The sequence below is a fragment of the Lontra canadensis genome, unplaced genomic scaffold (genome assembly GCF_010015895.1).
Source record: "Lontra canadensis isolate GAN:19392208 unplaced genomic scaffold, GSC_riverotter_1.0 scaffold1, whole genome shotgun sequence".
In the NCBI taxonomy this organism is placed as follows: domain Eukaryota; kingdom Metazoa; phylum Chordata; class Mammalia; order Carnivora; family Mustelidae; genus Lontra; species Lontra canadensis.
Window position 1 is genome coordinate 123,288,529 of NW_022630995.1, and position 24,154 is coordinate 123,312,682.

At 35.3% G+C, this 24,154-nt stretch overlaps 1 protein-coding gene across 1 annotated transcript; it reads left to right on the forward strand.

Moving 5' to 3' along the window:
• The first annotated feature begins 5,470 nt into the window (after positions 1–5,470).
• TDO2 (tryptophan 2,3-dioxygenase) lies at positions 5,471–23,164 on the forward strand. Its single transcript, XM_032862956.1, has 12 exons — positions 5,471–5,588; positions 5,811–5,916; positions 7,171–7,261; positions 9,588–9,658; positions 10,828–10,955; positions 12,556–12,742; positions 13,989–14,096; positions 17,117–17,228; positions 18,419–18,476; positions 20,031–20,110; positions 20,861–20,951; positions 22,602–23,164. Exons 1-12 carry the CDS (start codon positions 5,497–5,499, stop codon positions 22,753–22,755), a joined length of 1,278 nt encoding a protein of 425 aa, XP_032718847.1. The 5' UTR covers positions 5,471–5,496; the 3' UTR covers positions 22,756–23,164.
• Positions 23,165–24,154: the final 990 nt, after the last annotated feature.

A 24,154-nucleotide genomic window follows, 5' to 3' on the forward strand; every position in this document is an offset into this window, starting at 1 on the left:
GGCTCCCCTCTGAGCAGGAAGCCTGACTCGGGGTTTGATCCCAGGACCCTGAGATCATGACCCGAGCTGAAGGCAGAGGCTTTAACCCACTGAGCCACCCAGGTGCCACTACGTAGGTTACATTAGAAAGAGGAAGTGATATTTAAAATGTCTTTTAAAGAATGGGTAAGAGTTCAGTAGGTGGAGGGGCAGAGAGATTACTCTAAGTGAGGAGAATTTAGAAGATTCCAGAACTTAGTATCTCTGCTTTGGATTTATTTCAAGACCTTTGGGTGGGAAGTGATAGAGAATGAAAACTGAAAATTATACAGTCTAAGAGTGTGAAGTCTTGGGTTCTCTGCTAATAAATTAAGGCATTATGTATATTTTGTTGAATATTTAGATACAAGTTTATTGCAGTAGCATCAGAATTTGCTTCCTTCTTCTTTTTCAAAGAATAGACTTGTCTATTTGAGCATTTTGCAAATTTTCCAGAATCAAAACCCCCTTTAATAGTATTTTTATGCACAGTATTAAATATTACTTTAATGTTAATAAGATGAACCATATGAAATTGCTGATATCAACCATTTGGACTTAAAAAAGCAGTAATTTCAGATGATTCAAACTATATTATGGCTACTGTACTTAAGCTTTTTCATCATTTCATTGATTTTATTTGGTCAATTGATTATAAAGTATGTTCTTAATGCTTTCAAAACTTATTTATGAAGATTTTATCATAGTTTGTTTCTGTACAAGTCATACTAAACAGATAATGTTAAAATCATTTCTCATTTATATTACATTCATCTAAAATTATATTAAATTTGATAATGAAAAACATTAATTTGTGACAAATTTGAAATGACAACGTATCTAATTTGACCTGGGGTCAAGAATAAATGTTACAATGTCAATTGGAGTTTTACAACACTTTACATCATCAAAGTGAACAAAAACCAGTTTTTATAACCTTGAATTTGAAACTACTACAATTTACTGGGATGCCTGGGTGGCTCAGTTGGTTAAGCAACTGTCTTCGGCTCAGGTCATGCATGATCTTGGAATCCTGGGATCGAGTCTCACATTGGCCTCACTGCTCAGTGGGGAATCTGCTTCCCCCTCTGAGCCTCCCCCTTCTCGTACCCTCTCTCTCTCTCTCTCTCATTATCTCTCTCTTAAATAAATAAATAAAATCTTAAAGAAACTATTACAATTCACATTTGAAATATCAATGGAATTATTTTTTTAATGTCCATGGTTTTTAAGAAATAAGGAAAATAAGGAAATAAAATATGAGTTTATCTGTAAACATTTTCCACAAATATCACATTCCATAGTCCAGGATAACAAAAAGGTCACCTGGTTCACAGCTCTTTTCTGATACTTTTGCTTTGTGAGATACAGTTTTCTCACCTACACAAAGGCTTAAGGCCACCCTTACATAAACACATCTCCCAATGTATTCTTTTTTCCCCTTGGAAACTAGTTACCTTAAATCCACATGAGTAAAGAAATAATCTCCTAATTGATCCATAATTAACATTATGAGTACCCCTTCCCTCGAAATTAGTGTCCTAATAGTTTCTTGTTTGTCTTTTCTTGGATCTGTCCTAATAATAACAAGCAAATATCACTTATGCATGGCCATACTCAAGTTTATAGGATTGACTTTGGAAAAAACTTCTGTTGTATAACTAAATCCCAGTAAAAGGATTTAATTCTCTTCGGGCTGCCTTCTTTGAGAATCAAACAAAACAGCAGCAACAACAAAACAGCATCAACAACAAATGACTACTTTATACAACAAATGGTAACTCACTGTATCAAACAAATGAATGGCTTCTTGAATGGCTATGTTCACAGAAACTTCTTAGCTGGGAAATTAAAAAATATTTTGAAAAATAAAAAAGTAACTATTCAGTTCCTAAATGTATTAGATCTCACAGTGAATAAGAGCTGTATGTATTAGTTTGGCTTCTCCAAAGCAACGCCTGAGACAAGGACCTGGGAGACATTCCCAGGAATAATAGCGAGAGAGCAGGGAGCGTGAGACAGGAAGGGAAAGAAGAAAAGCCAAAGGATTCCTTAGTGAGGTCCGTGCTGTGAATAACTGGGATTCCTCCAGGATATTTGGAAAAGAGTGCAGAGTGCCTTCAAAACTATCTTCTGAAAAATAAGATGCTGGAGCATTTATCCATGAGAACTCCTTTCTTGGCTTACGTTTCTGTGTCTGCCATAACACTTAACTGTTGACTAAGAAAAAAATGTGAACAGTTGGGTTATAGGGCAGGGGTGAAAGTTGCAGGAATTCTAAGATTTGAGGGTTATGGAATAGAAGAACATGTAACATTTTATAACTGGTTACATAGAGACATTTTTTGGGGAAACCAATACTGTGATGGTTGAAGGAATAAAGAAAATTCCTATTCACTTTGCAAATTTAGCCCAACACCTGATCCTGCTAATTCTTGTCTTTGTTTCATCTTCCAGGCTCACTTCTCTATATCCTAATCTTAAAAAAACACAAGGAAGAACCAGAGATGTCTGTTTTGGTTTTAGTAGTCTTAATTTATTGTTTATATTCTTTTATGAGATAAATTTTTTAAAAAGTTTCTTTCTTTTTTTTTTTTTTTTTTTGGAGAGGGAGAGAGAGGTGTCAGGGAGGGAGGGAGGGGGAAACAAAGAATTTTTAAGCAGGCTATAAAGAGCCCAGTGTAGGGCTCGAACCCACAACCCTGAGATTATGACCTGAACCAAAATCAAGGGTTGGACACTTAACCGACTGAGCCACTCAGGGTGTCTCTCAGGTTTTTATTACTTTTACTTCTAAAACAGATTATGTTGCTCTTAGGCTCAGAATTGGTCATGCTGTGTGTCTTCCAAATAGGCTTATCAGTCCATTTTACCTTTAACATAGTCCTTCTGTAATCGATGTGTACACAGAACTCAATGCATATACAATGAGTGTAGATCTTACCACAATGGTTGCCTTTTACCCATACGTTCTCCTCTATTTAATTGCTATAAAGCCTGAGGCTCTCATCCTTATATTTGATTCTTTGAGTGAGAGTGTATTTCTAGGAAGTTTGTGTAAAATATCTGTACGTAAAATATCTTGGGGGCAGCAAATACTGTATTGGTTAGATGTTTTTCATCTGATCATTAAGGAACAATTTTTTAATCTGAAGTAAAGATCAGATTGAGAAATTGGCTTCTGGGGCCCCTGGGTGGCTCAGTGGGTTAAGCGTCTGCCTTTGGCTCAGGTCATGATCTCAGGGTCCTGGGATCAAGCCCCGCATCTGGCTCTCTGCTAAGCAGGGAGCCTGCTTCTGCCTCTCTCTGCCTACCTCTCTGCCTACTTGTGATCTCTCTTTCTCTGTCAAATAGATAAATAAAATTGTTTTTAAAGAAAAAAGAGAGAGAAACTGGTTTCCAAGTGGCAAGATTTAAGTGTTGGCGAGATGCTGACCATATATTTATATATTTATAACCAGTCATAAATCTTATAATACTTTCAAATGCAAAAATTAATGGGAATATATGTATTTGAGGGCACTCCCATTATAGTTACTGTCTCGGCTAAAGGCAACAATACTTTCTTGGATTAATTTATAATTTCTCTAATGCATTAAATTTAAATCTTTGAAAAATTGGTTCCTGTGTTGCTAACATTAACTGCTGAATTGACACTACTTTGAAAATCCAAGTGGAATCCTATTTCAAAAGAAGAAGAAGAGGAAGAAGAACGAGAAAGAGGAGGAGGAGAAAGGGGGAGGAGGAATAGGAGGAGGAGGAGGGAGGGGGAGGATGAGGAGAAGAAAAGAAAACCGTGTTGCTTTGAAAATATTTAATTTTTCTAATTTTTAGTGAAAATAACATTTCCTTGTTTCTTTCACTAATATGTTCACCACGAGGGGAAGTCCTCTTCTCAGCGCCAAAGACTTAAAGATAGTAGAATCAATTATTTAGCTGTATTCTTTGTAAACACATACCTAGTTGAACAATGATGTGGGGGAAAGAAGAGTTATTAAACATTTCCTGCCACCAAACACCATGGGCCAGGGCCCTAAGGACAGTGACTCCAGCTCTCCCACAAAACCCCCTCTCCACTGTATGAGCAAGGCCAGAGTCACCTGTAAAATCCCCAAGGGAATATGAGGGGTCCAGGGTATGGTTTTGATGATTTCCCAGTCCTCTTACAACACAGCACTTTCTTATGGTCTAGCATTCTGTAAACTGCAGCAAACATGGTCATTTATTAAGAATTTCATACATCCTGGGATCGAGTCTCACATCGGGCTCTCTGCTAGGCGGGGAGCCTGCTTCCTCCTCTCTCTCTCTCTTTCTCTACTTGTGATCTCTCTCTGTCAAATAAATAAAATCTTAAAAAAAAAAAAGAATTTCATACAATCAGGATTTTGGGGTGGGTCAGGATCTTTGAAATTATGATCCGTTTGGAACACTTTCATTTCTTTGGGTAAGGTAGCTGATACTTGGAGAAGTTAAACCACTTTTCCCCGAAGCATATGATTCATCCGTGGCAGAGTGAGGACTAGAAATAAAGTCTAGAATTTTGGTTTAGAACTGAGACCAATAAATAATGTGTTCTAGGAAAATATACCTTATCACTGACATTGTTCAGAACTATGGGCCCTTCATTATTTTTCTTAACATACCTCCAAAGTACCCCAGTGTGGATGACCCCCAGGGTCCTATAATTGCTGTGCTACAGGTAAACAGTAAATGAATGATGTCCATGTAAGTTCCAAAACAATACAGCAGCCTGCAGGGCGCCTGCGTAGCTCAGCAGATTAAGCATCTGCCTTCTGTTCAGGTCATGAGCCTGGTGTGCTGGAATCAAGCCCCCTGTTGGGCTCCCAGCTCAGTGGGGAGTCTGCTTCTCCCTCTTCCTCTGCTCCTCACCCTGCTTGTGCTTACTCGGTCTCTGTATCTCTCTCAAATGAAAAGGTTAAAAAAAATTAAAAAAAAAAACCAGCAGCCCAACTGCTGCTAATTAGATGAGATTTAGGCCAGACGAACAGTAAAAATGAGATGGAAATGGAATTTGTACATGAACCCTGCCTCTGTCACGCTCCAGGTCAGCTGCTGGCTTAGTAGTTACAAGAATATCCCAATCTGAAACTGAGAGACTAAATATTTGTTTTTTTACAAGCTCACTATATTATATATGCTAACACTATGCCAAGCGTGTCCTTGGAATAGAATAACTCAATGTCATTTTTTAAATTTGGCCTCTGTTGATTTATTTAATGTTTGTTATTTTGTATATAAAAGCAGAACTTAGCTAGTCAAATGATTTGGTCTGGCAGAATGCTCACATCTTTTAGCAAACATACTGTCCCCAACACGGATCCTCTCCAAAGTTTACAGAGTTCAGCTTCTGTCCCAGTTGAAACGAGAGCCTACCTAAGAGCACACAGGAGGGCTGATTGGCTGGCTCAGAGAGAGCAGGAGAGATAAAAGGCAGCTGTAGAACATCTGGGAAGGTCAATGATATCATCGCTCCAAAGTCAAACCTCAGTGCTTCACAGACGGTGCGTTTTCACCATGAGTGGGTGCCCATTTTTAGGAAACAACTTTGGGTGAGTATTTACCTCTATTTGAAGCATGGTCAGGATCTTAGAAATGCCAAATAAGAACACTGCAATTTCTGAATTTCAAAAACATTCAAAATTGCCATCCTTCTTCTCTTGTTAAAAATCTCCTTTAAAATCAATTAGCAAGAGAATTTTGATCTTTCATCTTATTAGTTATTATGCTTTCTCAAGATCTCCTGTTTTTCTTCTCCCTTATTAAATCTGCAGAGGGGCTTTTAAAAAATTATCCATAGAAGGCAATGAAGAAGACAAATCACAAACCGGTGTGAATAAAGCCAGCAAAGGAGGACTTATCTACGGAAACTACCTGCATGTAAGTGGTAGAGCTTAGCTTTCACGGTTAGGTGATAAATTCTGCAAAGTGACATTTTCATGTTTTGGATGTTTTGTTTTGTTTTGTTTTTCTCAATCACCAAAAAGTTTTCTGGATGTAAAGACACAGATGTATGCTTTTCAACCTTTGTTAGCATAATTCAGGTGATTCCTATATGAAAATTCACCTCTCTGACAGAGGTACGGTCCAAGCAGAGTGCAGAATCTTAAGCAGAATAGCATAAATGATAAGATAAAGTGGAGATAACTGGCAGACATTGCACAGCTCGCATAGATAGGACATGGTCTGTATATCCCAGCCTGGATCATTGCAAATGTATCCAAAAAGATGATGTTTTTTAAATCCCTTATTGGAAAGTAGAAATGTTGAAGACACATGTTTTCTTGAAATCATTAGTAAATGCAAGAAGGATATTACAAATGCAGTATTTGGAGACCATAAATGTGGCCTGTTTGTCCTCTATATTTTTTAAGAAGTAAAATGTTTAGAGCCTTTGATGCTTCCATTGATGGGTTTCTAGGGATGAGGTGATAAAGAATGTTAAAATATTCTTAGAATAGGCTCTTTGGGGGATAAAAGAGTAGAAGATAAACAGTGAGCTAAGTAACTTACCAAGCTTTTATCATACTCATTTCAAGAGATAAAAGGGTTAGGATTTCTCGCTGAGTACAGTTGTATTTGTTACGTAGAATCCTACCCAATACAAGTTGTTCTGAAAAGAATAAAAATCATAAATTTAACTCATTCTTTGTGATTAAGACTCATGAATTGTTTAAAAGATTGCTTCTGGAGAATTTGGGAATTTGGGAATTTGGGGATTTTTTTTCGATATTGTATTCTACTTATTAAAATTGATTAAAAATAAGATTTACAATTTCAAAATTAATTTTTCTTTTTTTAAAAAATTTTCAGCTTTATTGAGATATAATGGATGTAGAACATTGTGTAAACTTAAGGTATATAACATGTTAATTTGACACACTTATATATGGCAAAATGATTATCACCATAACATTAGCTAACACTTGCATTGTATCACATAATTACCATTTCTTTTTTGTGGTGAAGACATTTAAGACCTACTTGCTCAGCAACTTTCAAGAATATAATAAAGTTTATTAACTATAATCACTGTGCTGTACATTAGATCCCTATAACTTGTCCAACCTATAACTGGAAGTTTATACAAAATTAGTCTGTCTTTTTTTGTTTGTTTGTTTGTTTTGTTTAAAGTTGGAAAAGGTTTTGAATGCACAGGAACTTCAAAGTGAAATAAAAGGAAATAAAATCCACGATGAACATCTTTTTATCATAACTCATCAAGGTAAGTTGCACAAAAGATTGGATGGTAACTATTCCACATGCATTTCCTGATGATAATGAGGAAAGCATGCTGACAGATCAAGGAATCACTTCCTTTAGAAACACTTCAGAATATTTTGCTGCTGGGTAAATTCTCATAAGGCATCCCTCTAGAATTTATAAGTCTTCTTTATGTTACTTCACTGCTAATTGGATCAGGTAGAAGTTTAGCTCTTTCTTAAATCCAAGGGAACTTTCTATCTCTTGGAATTCACAAGGAATTTGCAAGATAAGATGGTACTGTTTTTCAGCTTGGAACTTTAAATCAAAGGATGTGTGGGTGGCTCAGTTGGTTGAGCGACCAACTCTCAGACTCCTGATTTCAGCTTGGATCATGCTTTCAGGGTTGTGGGAGGGAGCCCCACATCAGGCTACTTGCTGGGTGGAGAGTCTGCTGGAGGTTCTCTCTCTACTCCTTTCTCTGCCCCACCCCCTCCCCAAAAATAAATAAAATATTTTCAAGAATTAGACATTCAAATTTATTGTGACTTTACATAATTATATATAGATCTAGTACTAAACAAAAATATGAAATTTATCTAAAGTGTGCATTTATTCTCTCCAGACTTCTTACCTCTGGGCAGTGGTTTTTAATGTAGGAATCCATGATTTCAGGAGTTTGGAAAGTACCTGACTCATTGAAATTGTGCGCAGAATTTCATGAATATGTGTCTTAAAGAGGTCTGTGACCCCAGCATATTAAGATTTACTCTAAAATTGTTGGAGGCATAATAGCGTCCTCTGTCTGACCAGGTCCAACAATTCATACTAGTCAGTGCTCCATTTCTAGACATTTTTTCTTTCCCTACCTGTTCTTTGTGTCTTTTCCTCAACTGGTTGCTTGCTACACTGACTGGTTAAAATGATCAGCTCCTTGGAGTAAAAAGATGAAGGTGGAAAATAATTGAGTTGATGTATTACCTCTCCTGTTTTCATGTTTACATTTTTATTGGTGATTTAGGCTAAGACAAAAATCAATAGAAGAGGAATCATGGCAGGGTAGCACATACTTGGAATCAGAAAATTGTTTAGAATCCTCTCTCTACCACTGTAAATTTATGTGGCCTTGATCAGATTTCTTGAGCAATAATTCTATTTCTCCATCTGTAAAATGGAGACAATTATTTTATCTTCTTATTTATAGAGTTTTGTGAAGATAAAATGAGCTAATGTTCATTGAGCACTTAGCACAAGATAAGCATACAACAAATGGGAACTATCATGATTTGATAAGGAGACTGTCTTCCCATCCTTCAGTTATGACACATGGTCAGTGGGTCATGGAACTAGTCACACAAAGTTAAACCTGAATAAAAAGATACAGAAACTGATTAATAAATATTTGATTTTCTCTTGGTCCAGATATGAAAATTAGATTCCTGGAAGTCTTCTTAAATATAATTTAAAATTATGATCTGATTCCTCCACTTAGCCATAGCCTTTACCCATACAATAGCACCAAATAGAACGCACCAGATATTTCTAAGATTTTTGATATTCTATGCTCATATAATGACTACACTGGCTATTTAGTTCATTTATTCATAAAATGATCACCTGGGGCACCTGGGTGGCTCGGTGGGTTAAGCCTCTGCCTTCAGCTCAGGTCATGATCCCAGGGTCCTGGGATCGAGCCCCGCATCGGGCTCTCTGCTCAGCAGGGAGCCTGCTTCCCCCTCTCTCTGCCTGCCTCTCTGCCTGCTTGTGATCTCATCTGTCAAATAAATAAATAAAATTAAAAAAAAAATGATCACCCAATGTTTATCTTATGCAAGCACTGTGCTAGGTACTCAGGGAGATAGATAAATACAATGAAGTTTTAGGCTATTCACAAGCTTGTCCTCTCCATAATATTCTAAGCATCCAGAAAACAAAATTTTGTCATATTCTTCAGGTTAGTGATTATTAATATCTCAGTATAGAATGGAGATGAGTGTCACTTCTGCTTTCCCATAAACCTCCAACTTCCACACAGGAAATTGGAATTAGATTATGTGCTATATCTTAAAAGACCTAGACAATTTATTTGTTGAAAGAAGTCAAAATAATAATAATGAACATGAAGCATATAGAAAACATGGCTGGCATAGTAAAACATTCAATGAAAGAAGACTATCATAACATTAACACTAATGTTTGTTTATAGTATAAATATAAGATTATATTAGTATTTATTGTTTTAAAATTACATTTATTTCTTTTTTGATGTGTTAACTCTGTCTTTTATATAATTATGGTAAAAAATGCTACCATAACTTTCAAGTGGACAATGATTTTTCTCATTACAGCTTATGAACTCTGGTTTAAGCAAATCCTCTGGGAATTAGATTCTGTTCGAGAGATCTTTCAGAATGGCCATGTGAGTTCTCATGTCACAATGTTGGATTTATACTTTTTTTTTGAGAATGTAGAATACTGTTAATTAGAAAAACTTATGACTAAATGATGGAATTATTACTTAATGGAAACATTTAAAAAACCCTTCTGAGTGGACAAGTGTGTAGTCATACTTTCCCAGTGCCTGTTACCCTAGAGCTACACATTGCTTTAAGATTCAAATTTCAGTTTCAGTCCTCTTGTTTAGAACTCAATTTTTTTTTTTTGCCCTTAAAGAAAGTTGTTATATATGATGGTAGATTGCCAAGATAGCTAATATAGATCCTTTAAATAATAAGGACCAGAATTGTATTTCGTGTGTGTGTGTGTGTGTGTGTGTGTGTGTGTTTTCTTTCAAGAAGTTATTTCTAATGAATACTTGCTATGGGGAGATAGGAACAATGATGAGGAAAGTGAAACAAAAAGAAGAAGAGAGTGGTAGAAGAAAGAAAAAGAGGACACCTGAGTGGCATAGTCAGATAAGGGTCTGCTTTCTGCTCAGGTCATGATCCCAGGGTCTTGGGATGGAGCACTCTCCCCACTTATGTTAATGGCCACTTTGAGGCTCTCGGTAAAAAGCAGATTTATCCAGGTGTTGCTTAATCTTCACCCAGAAGTTGCCTATGTTTCCTCAACCTTTATTCCTCAAAGCCAACTAAGGGAGAGATTTACTTTGACATCAGTGGCTACTGTGTTCCCGAAATTGGCCTCTCATTTGCTTCCATATAATTTTCTCTTTTTAAAGAAATAGAAATGACTCCTCTTTTGCAGACAGTCTTCACACACAACTCAAAGTGGCTATTAATTCAATATATGTTTATGGCAATTTTTAATTCCCACGTTCTTCTTTAAAATAGAGAAAGTTCGGGGCGCCTGGGTGGCTCAGTGGGTTAAGCCTCTGCCTTTGGCTCAGGTCATGATCTCAGGTTCCTGGGATCTAGCCTCACATCAGGCTCTCTGCTCAGCAGGGAGCCTGCTTCCTCCTCTCTGTCTCTGTCTGCCTCTCTGCATACTTGTGATCTCTATCTGTCAAATAAATAAATAAAATAAAATAAATAGAGAAAGTCCATAGAGGTACACTGTTGTTGATAGTCTATTGTATCTCCCAGATAACAGGATTGATTACTTGATGTTTCATTTCTTAACCATCAGGTCAGGGATGAAAGGAACATGCTGAAGGTTGTTACTCGGATGCACCGGGTGGCGGTGATCCTGAAACTACTAGTACAGCAGTTTTCCGTCCTGGAAACCATGACGCCCTTGGACTTCAACGACTTCAGGTATGGACTGGGGGCTTTGTAAGAAGGGTGATGGACATTAAGGAGGGCACATGTTGTGATGTGCACTGGGTGTTACATTGAACACTACATCAAAAACTAATGACATTCTAGGGGTGCCTGGGTGGCTCAGTGGGTTAAGCCTCTGCCTTCAGCTCAGATCGTAATCTCAGTGTCCTGGGATGGAGCCCTACATGGGGCTCTCTGCTCAGCAGGGATCCTGTTTCCCCCTCTCTCTCTGCCTGCCTCTCTGTCTACTTATGATTTCTCTCTCTGTCAAATAAATAAATAAAATCTTTAGAAAAAGAACAGAAACTAATGACATTCTATATAGAGACTAACTGAACATAATAAAAAAAAGTTGTTAACTTAAAAACAAAGAAGGTGGCAGTGCGTTTACCCTTTCATTCCTATGGGGTAAAAGAGGAGCATGTGTTTTGTATAAAAAGCCTGTCCCACTGACACTGTGTCACTACAAACATGAAGGAGTCTTAATCACAAAGCATTTGAGAAGTTAATAAAAATATTCCTTCACTCACTTTTACATATGAACATAATATGATCGATTAATTTCAATTCATTGTTGTGTGCCCTGTTTTTATCTAAAAAGGATTTTATGCTTGATCTTACCCAAAGGTTGAAAAGCCATTAAAAAGAATTTTAGATAACTTATCAAAATGGCAACATCACTGACACAATACATATAACTAAATTTTTTAAAAATTTCAAACTAAAAATAAAAGAGAAACAAGAGTTGACAGGAAACCTGTCAGCAAAAGTGTCAGTTTAAATTATGGATTGAACTATAAATGTTAGCACTGCATTTCCAGGTAGCCAAAGCCATATAAATATGTATTTTTTTTAAGTTTTTTGTACCAAAATCATAGAAGAGCTTTTCTTAAGAACATTGGGTGCATTTAATCATGTAATAGGCAGTGTCTCAAACATGTGTGATAGTCAAGTAGAATGTAGTTTTAAAAAATTGAAGTCTTAAAACCAATTAGATGAAGGAAACATAGAAGGGTATAAGAGTTTGGGTGACTGTGGGGTGGAAGTAATAACATTTTTTGATTGCTTATTTTGTGTCAGGCAATATCTCATTTGTTTTACTGATAATATCTCATTGTGTTCATAATGATGCTAGATAGTGAGATCAATCATGATATCCAAGAATATAAATTTTAGGATGGATTTAATCTATAAAGAATCTTTTAGTACTATAGAATAGGAAATATTGCACAATGTCCATGTTTCTTTATCTCAGGAAAAAATTAGTACACAAACACATAAACACATATGTGTATATATGTATGTGTGTTTATGTATATACATGTGCACATGCATATATGACATTTCCCACACTGTGTACACACTCCCATCTTTAAATTGATTAATTGACAGCAACAATGATGTATAGGGGGCTCAATTTTCTTTCTCCAGGAAGATCAAATCGCAGGTCCAACTCTAGGCAGTGGTGTCCCTGTTCTTGGTGATACCTAAGAGAATAAAACTGAGGACCTTTCAAGAGAAGAAAGCATAACAGTGATTTACAATGTCAACCCTCCTCTTCTTTTTCTTCTCTTGCCTTCCTCCATTTATCCAGAGAGTACTTATCTCCAGCATCAGGCTTCCAGAGTTTGCAATTCCGACTCTTGGAAAACAAGATAGGTGTCCTTCAGAGTTTAAGGGTCCCTTACAACCGAAGGCATTATCGTGATAACTTCAAAGGAGAAGATAATGAACTGCTACTTAAGTCGGAGCAAGAGAAAACACTACTGCAGCTAGTGGAGGTACATACTCAAATATTATCTTTGAAGTCTTACTCCCACGTCTTGTTAATTTAGTTTCTGTTAGATCAAAATTTTGAAACTCAAGTGTTTTGTCACATTCATTGTAAATAAAAGCAGAAGTTATAATAATACTTAAACTCAACTAATTAAAATATTTAACTATAAAGAACTCTCCCGAGAGTTTCAGAAATAGTTATATACTCAGCTGTGTTAATATTTAATAACTTCATCTTATAAAAAATAATTCTTTTAAACAAGCCTACTAAACCACATTTAATTAGTTGATTTTTAAGCTGCGTGTAGTTAATTATTAAATGAGGTTTACTTCTTTAAAATATTCCATTATTGAACAGTTCTATACATTGTGTATTTTTCTCAATTAACTTAAATTACTAAGAGCATAGTCTTCAGAATTTGTTCTCTTCATAACTTAATTCCCTATGGGTCTATAAAAGGTCTTAAAGGATTACTGTTTCTTCATAAGTAAATTATTAAATAAAGATTATATGGTCCTAATTTCCTTCACAAGAGGTTTTTTTTTTTAACCTTTGCAAATTAACATTTTCTTCTAGGGACTTCTACTCTGCACACTAATCCCCTCAGTATTGTAAATGTGGATTTAGGTTAATATGTTGTATCTAATGCCGAAAACAACTCATAAAGACTGAGGAAGAAAGAATCACAAAGCTAATTTCAAAATGAAAAATAGGTTAAATGAGAATCCACAGAGATGCATGAATTTTGTTTCATTTTTACATTAAAAAAATCTTGTATATATTCACTCTCCTGAAGTTAAAGTACATTTTTAAAAAAAGTCTTATGGACTCTTAAAATAATCAAGTTGTTAATTGATTTCAAAGTTGCTAAGTATACCATGCTCCTACATCCTTCAGCTCCTAAGCCATAAGGTATTTTGAGAATAAACCAGAAGACTTCATCCAAACAACATTTAGATAGGTTCATAGATTTATAGAACAAAGTTAGGATTTCTGTAATAATCTATTTCTTAACAAATAAAGAGTAAATACTTACCGATATGATTGCTTTAAAGATTAAGAAGTGAAATATAATAAATTGCTGTTCTTTAAATGAAATAGAAGGGAAAGATAATATTTATATACAAAAAACACGTGATATATGTTTCTCAAAATTAAGAAAATATCCTGTTTCAAGTTCATAGATGTTAGGCACAATGTATTTTACATATTTTAAATTTCATAATTTATTTACTTAAAAAATACTTCAGGCATGGCTGGAAAGAACACCAGGTTTAGAGCCACATGGATTTAACTTCTGGAGAAAGTTTGAAAACAACATTGTGAAGGGCCTGGAGGAAGAATTCACAAGAATTCAGGTATTTATGATGCCATAACTAAATATAAGTTTATTACAGATGAAATATTGAGAATTTAACAAATTTCCAATTTTCTCTTAAACTTCCATTTTCCTTATATCATTTTCCTTTCATAAATGTATCTGTAAGAAATAAATTACATAATAAATTTTATTTTATTTATATATCATAAAAACTAAATTAAGAAGTTCATTATAGATAAGATTTTGTTTTTGGTAAATATATCAGATTAATAAACCTTTTAACTTGTATTGAAAATTGGATATTGTGACCAATTCTAGACAGAAGTAGGCTCACAAAAGACCAGTCAACCAAATATATTTAACCATATAGTTTTCCCAGGACTCACACATATTTGCAGGGCCCTTCTTACTGGCTCTCAGTTTGAATTTCTTTCATCTTAAGAATGTTATTGTTGATTCTTCATTTCTCATCTTCTCTTCATGACTACATTTCTTGAAAGAATTGTTCCAATTCTATATCTGGAAAGGCTGCATCAGGTAGTACTTAAAGCTGGTACTTTTAAGTCAGTCATACTGCATGGATTCAAGTCCCAGCTTCATACCTTAATGACTGACATGGAACTTCTTCTGTTACTTAAACTCTCTTCGCTTCACTTTCACCAATGGTAAAATAGAAAGTAAGAGTATCTTCCTTGTAGGACTATTATGAGCATTAAATTAGGTGAATATCTGTAGGGTATTTAGAACATGGTTAGTATAGGTATTTCTTTATCATCTAATTCTCAACCCAAACCAGTCTGTCTTCTTGTCCCCTCATTCACTGATGGCCTCTAGGTATATAAATCCGATGGCCATTTTCATTTTACTTCATCTCCTAGTGGCATTCAATAATGACTACTTATTCTTTCTTGGATATTTTCTTTCCCCTTGGTTTGGCATGACATTGCCTTCCTTTAATTCTCTGGCCCTTATTGTCTTGATTTGTCCCCTTTACTGGCTCAATTTTCTTCTCTGACTGATAAATGGTGGGATTTCCCAATGCATTGGCTTAGACACTTTTTATTCTCTCTCTGTACTCTCACCACATAGACTCATTCATACCCACTGTTTTAATATCTGCTTCTAAACCATAATTCTCAAACATTCATATCCAGCATAGATAGCTCTTTAAATTTCAAATAACATATTTCACACCCTACTTTATAATTTCCTCCTGGTCCTCTCAAAAACATAACCATAAAACCACACTTAAAAAATTCCCTCCTCCTTCCATGCTCCTATCAACTCAGTCTTCTACAAATTGAAGACATTTTTCCCCTTACAAACCACCTAATTTGTCAAGTCTGCAATGTATAATTGATGGTTGGCACCTCCCTCTTCCTCAATCACTTCTTCAACTTATCACCAAATCCTACCAATTTTACCTTCTGAATAGCTCTCAGGTACCTCCATTTTATCTATCACTCTTAATCAAATACAAACTGCTCTTGTTTTTCACCTGGTCTCATAATTTCTCTAAACTATCCTTTACTTCTCCCCAGTATGACTCCATTCCAATTTATTTTGCATATCACAGTTTGAGCAGTCTTCTCAAAATGCAGATCTGATCACTTTCTGCTTTTGCATGAAATGTGTTTATTCCTCCTTATTGTTTTTTTTAACAGTAGGTATTTTATTTTTTAATTTTTTAAATTTTTAAAAATTATTATTAACGTATAATGTATCATTTGTTCCAGGGGTACAGGTGTGCGAATCATCACACTTACTCATTTCACAGCATTTCCTTCTTATTGTTTTTAAAATAAAGATAAAAACCTTTAACATAACCTTTCTTCAAAGTGATTCATGATCTCATGTGGCCCAACCATATTGAATTTCTTTAAGATGAATTTAGTTCTTTAATTTATCACCACAGAATCTTTTTCATGTTATTCTCTGGGCTTGAAATATTCTTCCCCAGGTAACTCGTTCCATTCTTCAAGTTCAAGGAGAATTTCTTCAGAAAGATCTCCCCCTGGGGCGCCTAGGTTGTGCAGTCTGTTGAGAATCCAACTCTCGATTTTGGCTCAGGTCGTGGTCTCAGAGTTCTGGGATCAGGCTTTTTGCTCAGCAGGCAGTCTGCTTGAGATTTTTTCTCTCTCCCCCCTCCCCGCCGCTCTCCTTGCACTCTCTCTCTCTTTCTCTTAAATAAATATATCTTTACCAAAAAGATCTCCCTTGACCTCTTCACTACTGTAAGTTATCATGGCATTATATGGCTCCTGCTTTGTACTGTCCACACTTGCAATGTAATGACTAGGTGATTATTCAATGTCTTATTCCCACCAGATGATGTACTGCATGAGATCAGAGAACTCAATTTTTGCTCATGATTTTATCTCTATTACCTTAGCATGACATTTACTAAATAAATGAGTAATTAATTGATAATAATGTGCTTACAAGTTCTCACATGAGTGATTGTTCAAACTAAAAATAATTGACTTAACTGATTTTTGCTTCAGCTGAATTGAGTTGTAAGTAAAACATATGTAGTAGGCAGAACTATAAGAATTTCCTTAAATGAATCAATAGATAGCAAATGAAAAAAATATCTGAGGGTGGAAAAAGTCTAAAAAATCATACTTACAATATATAATACTGAATATAGAATTTTAATTGGATAGTTTTTTTGACTAGAAACTCTTATTTTTTCCTAAGTAGAATTACTTTACTTTCTGTTTTAAAAAATAGCTGTCTAAAATTAGAACATTATCAGTCACTTGTCGTTATCTGCAGTTTTGTCCATCTGAGTCCATTTCTCATGATATTTATGAAAATAATATTTGAGATTAACAAGTCATATAAATGAGTAGAAGGATAGAACTAGTAAGTGTGAGGAAAACCCATCTCATAAGCTACAGGTTTCAAGTTGTATTAGATGATGTGGTAAATATTCCAAGTGCACCCTTTCTGCTCCTGGTGAGTCTATTTCTCAGAAGACATGTTTTCCAAAATAAGAATCTATGAAATGAGAATCCCCCTTTGGGGGATATTAATGTGATATCTTCCTCCAAGGCTAAGGAAGAGTCAGAAGAAAAAGAGGAACAAATGGCTGAGTTTCAGAAACAAAAAGAGGTGTTACTCTCCTTATTTGATGAGAAACGTCATGAACATCTCTATAGTAAGGGTGAGTATTTTATTCTAAGGGTCCTTTCTCCAGGATGTATGACTATGAGATCAAAATATCAAATCTTACATGCCCATGAAATAAAATGAAAATTTATATTACACTCACAGAATCAAGAACTGGTTTAATTTTATCTGTTATAAACTTAAGTGGTAAGTTTACATGCCCAATCTATCTCAAAGATGTTGTAGTCCGAAGATTTCATAATATGTGTCAGACATGCAGGATACCAGGAGAAATCAGATATGATTTTGCAATTTAGTTCACAATGTAATAGGCATGGAAATGAAGAAAAACAGTGTAATTGTAAACAGTACAGTAGTGGAGAGCAGAGGAATAAGTATTATGAGGGCAAGGGTGGCTTTGCAGAGGAAATCAGTTTCCCAAGCAGACCAGAGAGAGCACATATTTAGACTTTCTAGCATAATTAATGTAAGGCTATTATTTTCTGAAGTTCATTGACCAGTGTCATCAATACCTTCATATTTAACTCTTCTTTTATATGTTTGAAATTTTTGTGTTCATTTGTATTTGGAACTTTTTATTACAAAGCATTTAGAAATCTTCTGCAAATAAGCAGAGGTAAAAATTTTTTTTTTAACATAGGTACAAGGCATAACAGTATATGAAATTAATGTGAAATGCTACAAACTTTAAGGTTGTTAGTCTCAGTTTTCTATACAACTTCTGTGAAGAATAGCAAAATCTTACTTTTCTGCAGATAGAGCAAAGCCTTTTAGTAGAACACACACATGAGATTTTATATAATGGTTGTACTCCTTGAAGCCAAGTGATTCTAAGTAATTAAGTAATGTTAAGTGAATTAGAAAAAACACATTTTAGCATAGAAGTCAAGTATTTTCTATATCAAGTTCTCCTAGCATGATACTTAAAGATTTTGAAAATTTAAAATGCATATATTTTTATTTTAAATGCATATGTATTATATAAATAAAGTGTGTATATATATAGTATGTATATATATTATATATATTTGAAGTTTACATATATATATATGCATATATAGATATACATATTAGTTTGTTTTTTGAATCTAAGGAATAAAAAATTTAAACCTACACATTGTTTTCTAAAAACACATAAAACTTAATTATTTAAGGTGGTGATGCCAAATTAATATGACTTCCCTAAATTCCTCATTAAATTGAAACTCACTGTGTATCCTGTAGGTGAAAGACGACTGTCATACAGAGCACTTCAGGGGGCCTTGATGATCTATTTTTACAGGTAAAAGCAAAATAGAAGAGTAGAACAGAAGTTGAGGAGTGGGTACAGATAATGTATCAGGTATAAAGCTTATAAACTGCAATCATAGTTTTAAAAAGTCATTAAGTTTTGGAGGGAAGCTTAGAAAATAATTGTGAAGATTCATTAGTTTTTGTCTTTTAGATAGTAGGAGTATAACTTTATTCCTATAGTGGATAGAAATATACATATATACACCCACTAATTAATTAAATATCTTTTTTATTAAATTCTACAGTATATTATATGACATTAAGTGTCCTAAACTGCCAAAGTTGAATCAACCTCAGAAACTGTCACAAAATATCTTCCATCATTAAACGATGTTGTAGTTATTTTTGTTTTATGAAATTAAAAAAAGTGGATAAAGTGGAAACAACTTTATAAATTGTTATCTTCTTTATTTTGCAACTTCAAGTAAAATTGTCCTCACTGTCTAAAGTGCATGAGGTGTCCCTTAAATGTCCATATACTCGCATTCCATGTGTATGAAGGCCTCATCTTCATGTTTCATAAATTAAATGTGTCAGAACAATGGAGAACACACTAGCAAACATTAAAAACAAAACCTCTGTTTATTGGACCTCTTGTATTTATTTGAGTTTTTAATCTTCCCAAATTCTGGGGCGCCTGGGTGGCTCAGTCAGTTAAGCATCTGCTTTTGCTTCAGCTATGATTTCAGGGTCCTGGGGCCAAGCTCTGAGTCAGGCTCCCTCCTCAGCAGGGAGTCTGCTTCTCCCTCTACCCCTCCCTGTGGCTCATGTCCTCTCTCTCTCAAATAAATAAAATCTTTAAAAAAACTTCTCAAATTCATTTCTTCAGAAACATCAACAAAACATTTTTGACTCTTTTCCTAAAATCCTGCTCAGTTATGCCTCTCAAGTTTATGTATCTGAAGAGGAAAATGTACTGAGAGTATTGAATAAATGGATGAAGAAAGGAAAAAAATATGTATTAGAGGAAATTAAAAGCAATTTTTGTTTTTGAGTTTTTCCTAGAAGAAGCTGGTGAATCTGAGGTAGAATATATGTCTACTTTTTTTTTTTTTTAAGATGTATTTTTATTTGAGAGACAGAGCGAGAGAGCATGCACAAGTTGAGGGGAGGGGCACAGGGAGAGGGAGAATATCAAGCAGACTCTGTGCTCAGCTTGGAGCCAGATGCAAAGTTGATCTCAGGACTCTGAGATCATGACCTGAACTGAAACCAAGAATTGGACGCCTAACCAACTGAGCCACCCAGGCGCCCCTATGTCTACCTTTTAACTAGAATCAATGTTGGGTGTGATTCTGCCTGGTCACTTCACATATATTACATGGGATATTCTAGACCCTTTAAACAAATGCTATAAGTTGAGTAATAGTATCCTCATTTTTGAGATGAAGAAACTAAGTTTGAGAATAATTCAGGGCTGCTATAGCTCTCAAGAGGCAAAGTTGACATTTGTTTCCAGAGCCAACAGATTATAAAACTTATGGCCTCTGAACACATTGGGTTTGCTTCAGTAGATTTCTTTTCATTATTATTTCTTCTTTAGGGAAGAGCCTAGATTCCAGGTGCCTTTTCAGCTGCTGACTTCTCTCATGGACATAGACACACTCATGACTAAGTGGAGATGTGAGTCTCCCCACCCCTTCCAGCACTACCACCTCAACCCCAATAATCCTTCCCTCCCATCCTGTTCCTTTGTTCCTTTTCTTCATCTGTCTGCTCTCCTTCCCACTATCTTTTCTTTCCCCCTTTGTGGGTGAATGAGTTTGTTTTTTTGTGTTCTGTTTTTTTTAAAATCAACCCAACATTTATTCTCTCCCAGGGCCATTTACCCATTATACACAACAAGCATAGTGCCTAGGGCCCAGACTCTCTGTGGGGGCCCATGAAAATGTTTTATTTAATAATCAGAAGAAAAAATTAAATTTAGGTTAAGTAGAATGTCTTCATATATAATCATAACTTATTCATCTTTATGCCAATGCAATTTTAAAATATGATTCATATATATATATATATGTTTATGTACACATATATATGTATTTTTTTTTCTTTAAATGGAGGAAGGGACCCATGAAGGCAAAGGCAGTGAGGGCTTGTGAAAGTCATAATATTGCCCTTCTCTTCCCCTGTTGTGTCCACAGGCTGGTCCATCATTATGTTGGATGGAGTCACATGCATATAGCCTGAACCAAGTCGGGTGCCAGGCAACCTACTGGTCTCATCTGGTTCTCCCATGCAAACCTTCCATATGGCTAAGTGATAAGGGCTGAAGCTTTTCTCAGATGTAATAATCATTACCAACCCCTTGTTTTAGAAAACTGTAGAACTAATGGCAGAAAAATATCCATGGAGTTAATCTGTGTGTTTGCCTAGATAACCATGTGTGCATGGTCCACAGAATGCTGGGCAGCAAAGCTGGCACTGGTGGGTCCTCTGGCTATCAGTACCTGCGCTCAACAGTGAGGTAAGATGGGGGAAATTCACCTGTTTTTCTTGCTAGAATCACTGATTTTTGGTTTCTCTACCTACATTATCTAGGAAATGTGATTTATACTTGCTTCCATCTGAACTCCTGACAACACATTTATACTGGTTAGATTAAAGTATTCCTATTAGAGAGGTCATTTTAAAAATCCTTAATTTTGGAACTTCGTAATTCTGATCCTGAGATGAAAAGGGACATGGTACCTGTGGTCGCACGACTTGTGAGGATATGAGAGAGTTCATCCAGGGAGGAACATTTTCAAAAGTTCAGACTAGATTCAAACAGTTATCATTCATTCCACTAAAGTCCTCTTGCCTGGTGGATGACACAGCTGAAAAATAGTTTCTTGCTTTCTGGTATAACTCTATTTTATAAAAACTACTCCCATCTACTGCAGAGAGTTCCCAGAGGGTGTTTTCAAGGAAATGGGTTGAGATTTATTTAGCATTTAAAACACACTAGAGAGATTTATGGGACATTTATATTGTTAATTTATTTACTGTTCCCAACATTATAGATGGAGATAGAGATAGTTGCATACATATGGAAACCAGGAAACTTACAAGGCCCCTCGGAAAGGGAGAATCAGCTCAAGAACAAATTAGATATTCACACTTAGTCTCCAAAATTCATGTTGCACATGGTTTTCATTCCTAATGTTACTACAAGATTGACAGTTATAAGACATGCAGGTTCAATTTTTCATCCTTTTTATACATTTTCATTTTCCCTAGGGACAAACTCAAGACTAAACAACTTATAAAATTCATTGGTTTGAATTTTCACGATCATCACCTATTTTCTCTTTCCCTGGGGATAAATTCTGTAAGCATGAAATAGTCAATGATTGTACCACATGGACCTATACATCAGTGGATGGTGGGAATAATGAACACTTGCAACATTTCTAGTGTTCCATTGTCTCATGAAGTCTTCATAAAGGCCTGGTCAGAGGAAGGGCTTGTAGTTTTTATTTTACAGAGTCTGGAACCAAGACACTGAGACAACTTGTTCAAGGTCACATGGGTTCGCAAGTCACAGAGCAGAATTTGAGCTCTCATTCGACCTCAAAGGCAAATGCTCTTTCTCTATAAAACTGCAACAGTTAAAACAGTTGGCTAACACACACAAGAGTGATTGTGAATGTTAAAACCACATTTGTAGATATTTACTAAGAATCTAAGTTGGTATTTCAATTTATTAATCCATTCATGTCAGTTACCTGACAGCTACTTTTCAGGTGGGAAATATTTTCTAAGGAACAACTAGGAATTTTGTATGCTTAAATGTTTTTGAAATTTGCATATCATCTTTTCAAAGTCAGAAACAAGAACATACCCTTATCTTCATGAAGGTAGCATGACAATCATAAGACTCTGGGTTTTAGTCTGAACCAGCCTAAACCAACATAATACTGTTTTATGGGCATGAACTTTGGATGTGGAATGAAAAGGAAGTGATCTTAATGGTAATATTCCTTAATTCCTTAATATTACATATATAATATGCACAAAATATAATACATAACGTATAATGAAGCATAATATTAAATACTAAATCATTATCTGAGAAATTTTAAATATTTCATGTCAATAAATCTGCATCATCTGTATATTTGTGTTTTTCCAGTGACAGGTACAAAGTATTTGTAGATTTATTTAATCTTTCAACATATCTGGTTCCCCGACACTGGATACCGAAGATGAACCCAAGTATTCATAAGTTCCTTTACACAGCTGAATACTGTGACAGCTCTTACTTCAGCAGTGATGAATCGGATTAAAATAATCTGCAAAAATCTATGAAGACATCGATTTCTCAGCCTGTCTTTTTAAAAATTTTCTATGAATTTTCATGATACACAAAGAGTCCTACTGTAGTATATGTATATATATAGGTAAGCACTGTGGTGCTCTGACTTAATCCTGTAAATAATTTTATTAACCCATTTTTGTGATAATATTAGACTAAACATTAAGATAAGAAGTGAATTCAATTGAACGGTAACATTGTACATAGAAGATTTTCCTATTGAAGCTCAGTGTCCCTTGATACCTTAGTATAACCACTTAACACAATCATTATCTCATTTCATAATTTAATGGGCTTGTAAACTTCAGCTGTTTCAAGTATTTTATGGAGTAAAATGTGTCATTGTGTACAAAGACTTACACACAAAAAAATTAAGAAATAATAAGTCTCTTTTCCATATATTGTTTTGGAAACACTGCTTGTATTTATTGGGACTCTTGATGACCAAGGGCAGAAATCTACCTGAAGTTTGCCTAGAAAGGACTTGCTGGACAATTCCACTAGCTCGAACAACTGGGAGCAGCCTGGGGTTGGAGCCAGTTTCTGGAATACTATATTCCTGGAACACTTGGAGGAGACTTTGTATCTCATCTCTTCTTTTCTCTAGGGGTTGGCTTTATTCTTCCTTGCTGTAGACCAGCTCCTTCCTCAAACAAGGTCCCAGCTCCCAGCACCTCTGGACCAGAAGGTCAAGGGAGCTCTTCCCAGCCCTGGGAAGCAGTAAGTGCAGGATTGAAGTTGGGAAAGAATGATAGTTCCTTCAATTGAAGAATGTTGTTTCCAGAAGAGAGAAGAGAAAACACTAAATAGTGATTTAGTTCATTTCTAGTAACAGGTACAAGATTAAGAGTTTAGATCAGACAGGAACTTTATTCTTCTTTTTCTAGATTGGCCTGGATATTGGCAATACTTAGCTGAATTTCTTTTACAAAGGAAGTGCAAAATTTTATCAAAGGAATCCAAATGTATATCAACCTTGACCTAGGGTGATTATAAGCAAGCAGCAAATTCTTGATGGAATTGAGCTATTCTTTGGTCTCAATTATGTTTTTTTCTTATGAGGATCATGTCATCTAGTTTGTCTCTAGATAAACAATTTCATATAATTGCTTTTACCTATAATGCCCTGTGCGTGTGTGTGATTGTGTGTGTGTGGGCATGTGCACATGTACAGAGTGCCTGAGAGTGGCTAAGCTGAAAAATACAGAGACAAGTAACATGGTGGCTAAAGACAATGGCTTTGAAATCAGTGAGCATGGAAACAAATTCTGGCACTGCCATTTACTAACTATCCATTCTGGTACAAATTCCAATTTAAGCCCCAGGATCTATCTATATGATGGGGATAAAAATATTTATCTCAAAGGGCA

Coding starts and splice junctions, on each gene's coding strand:
- TDO2 (XM_032862956.1), top strand. CDS start 5,497: ATGATATCATCGCTCCAAAGTCAAACCTCAGTGCTTCACAGACGGTGC. Junction 18,477..20,030: donor TTGATGATCTATTTTTACAG/GTAAAAGCAAAA, acceptor TTTCTTCTTTAG/GGAAGAGCCTAGATTCCAGG. Junction 20,952..22,601: donor TACCTGCGCTCAACAGTGAG/GTAAGATGGGGG, acceptor GTGTTTTTCCAG/TGACAGGTACAAAGTATTTG.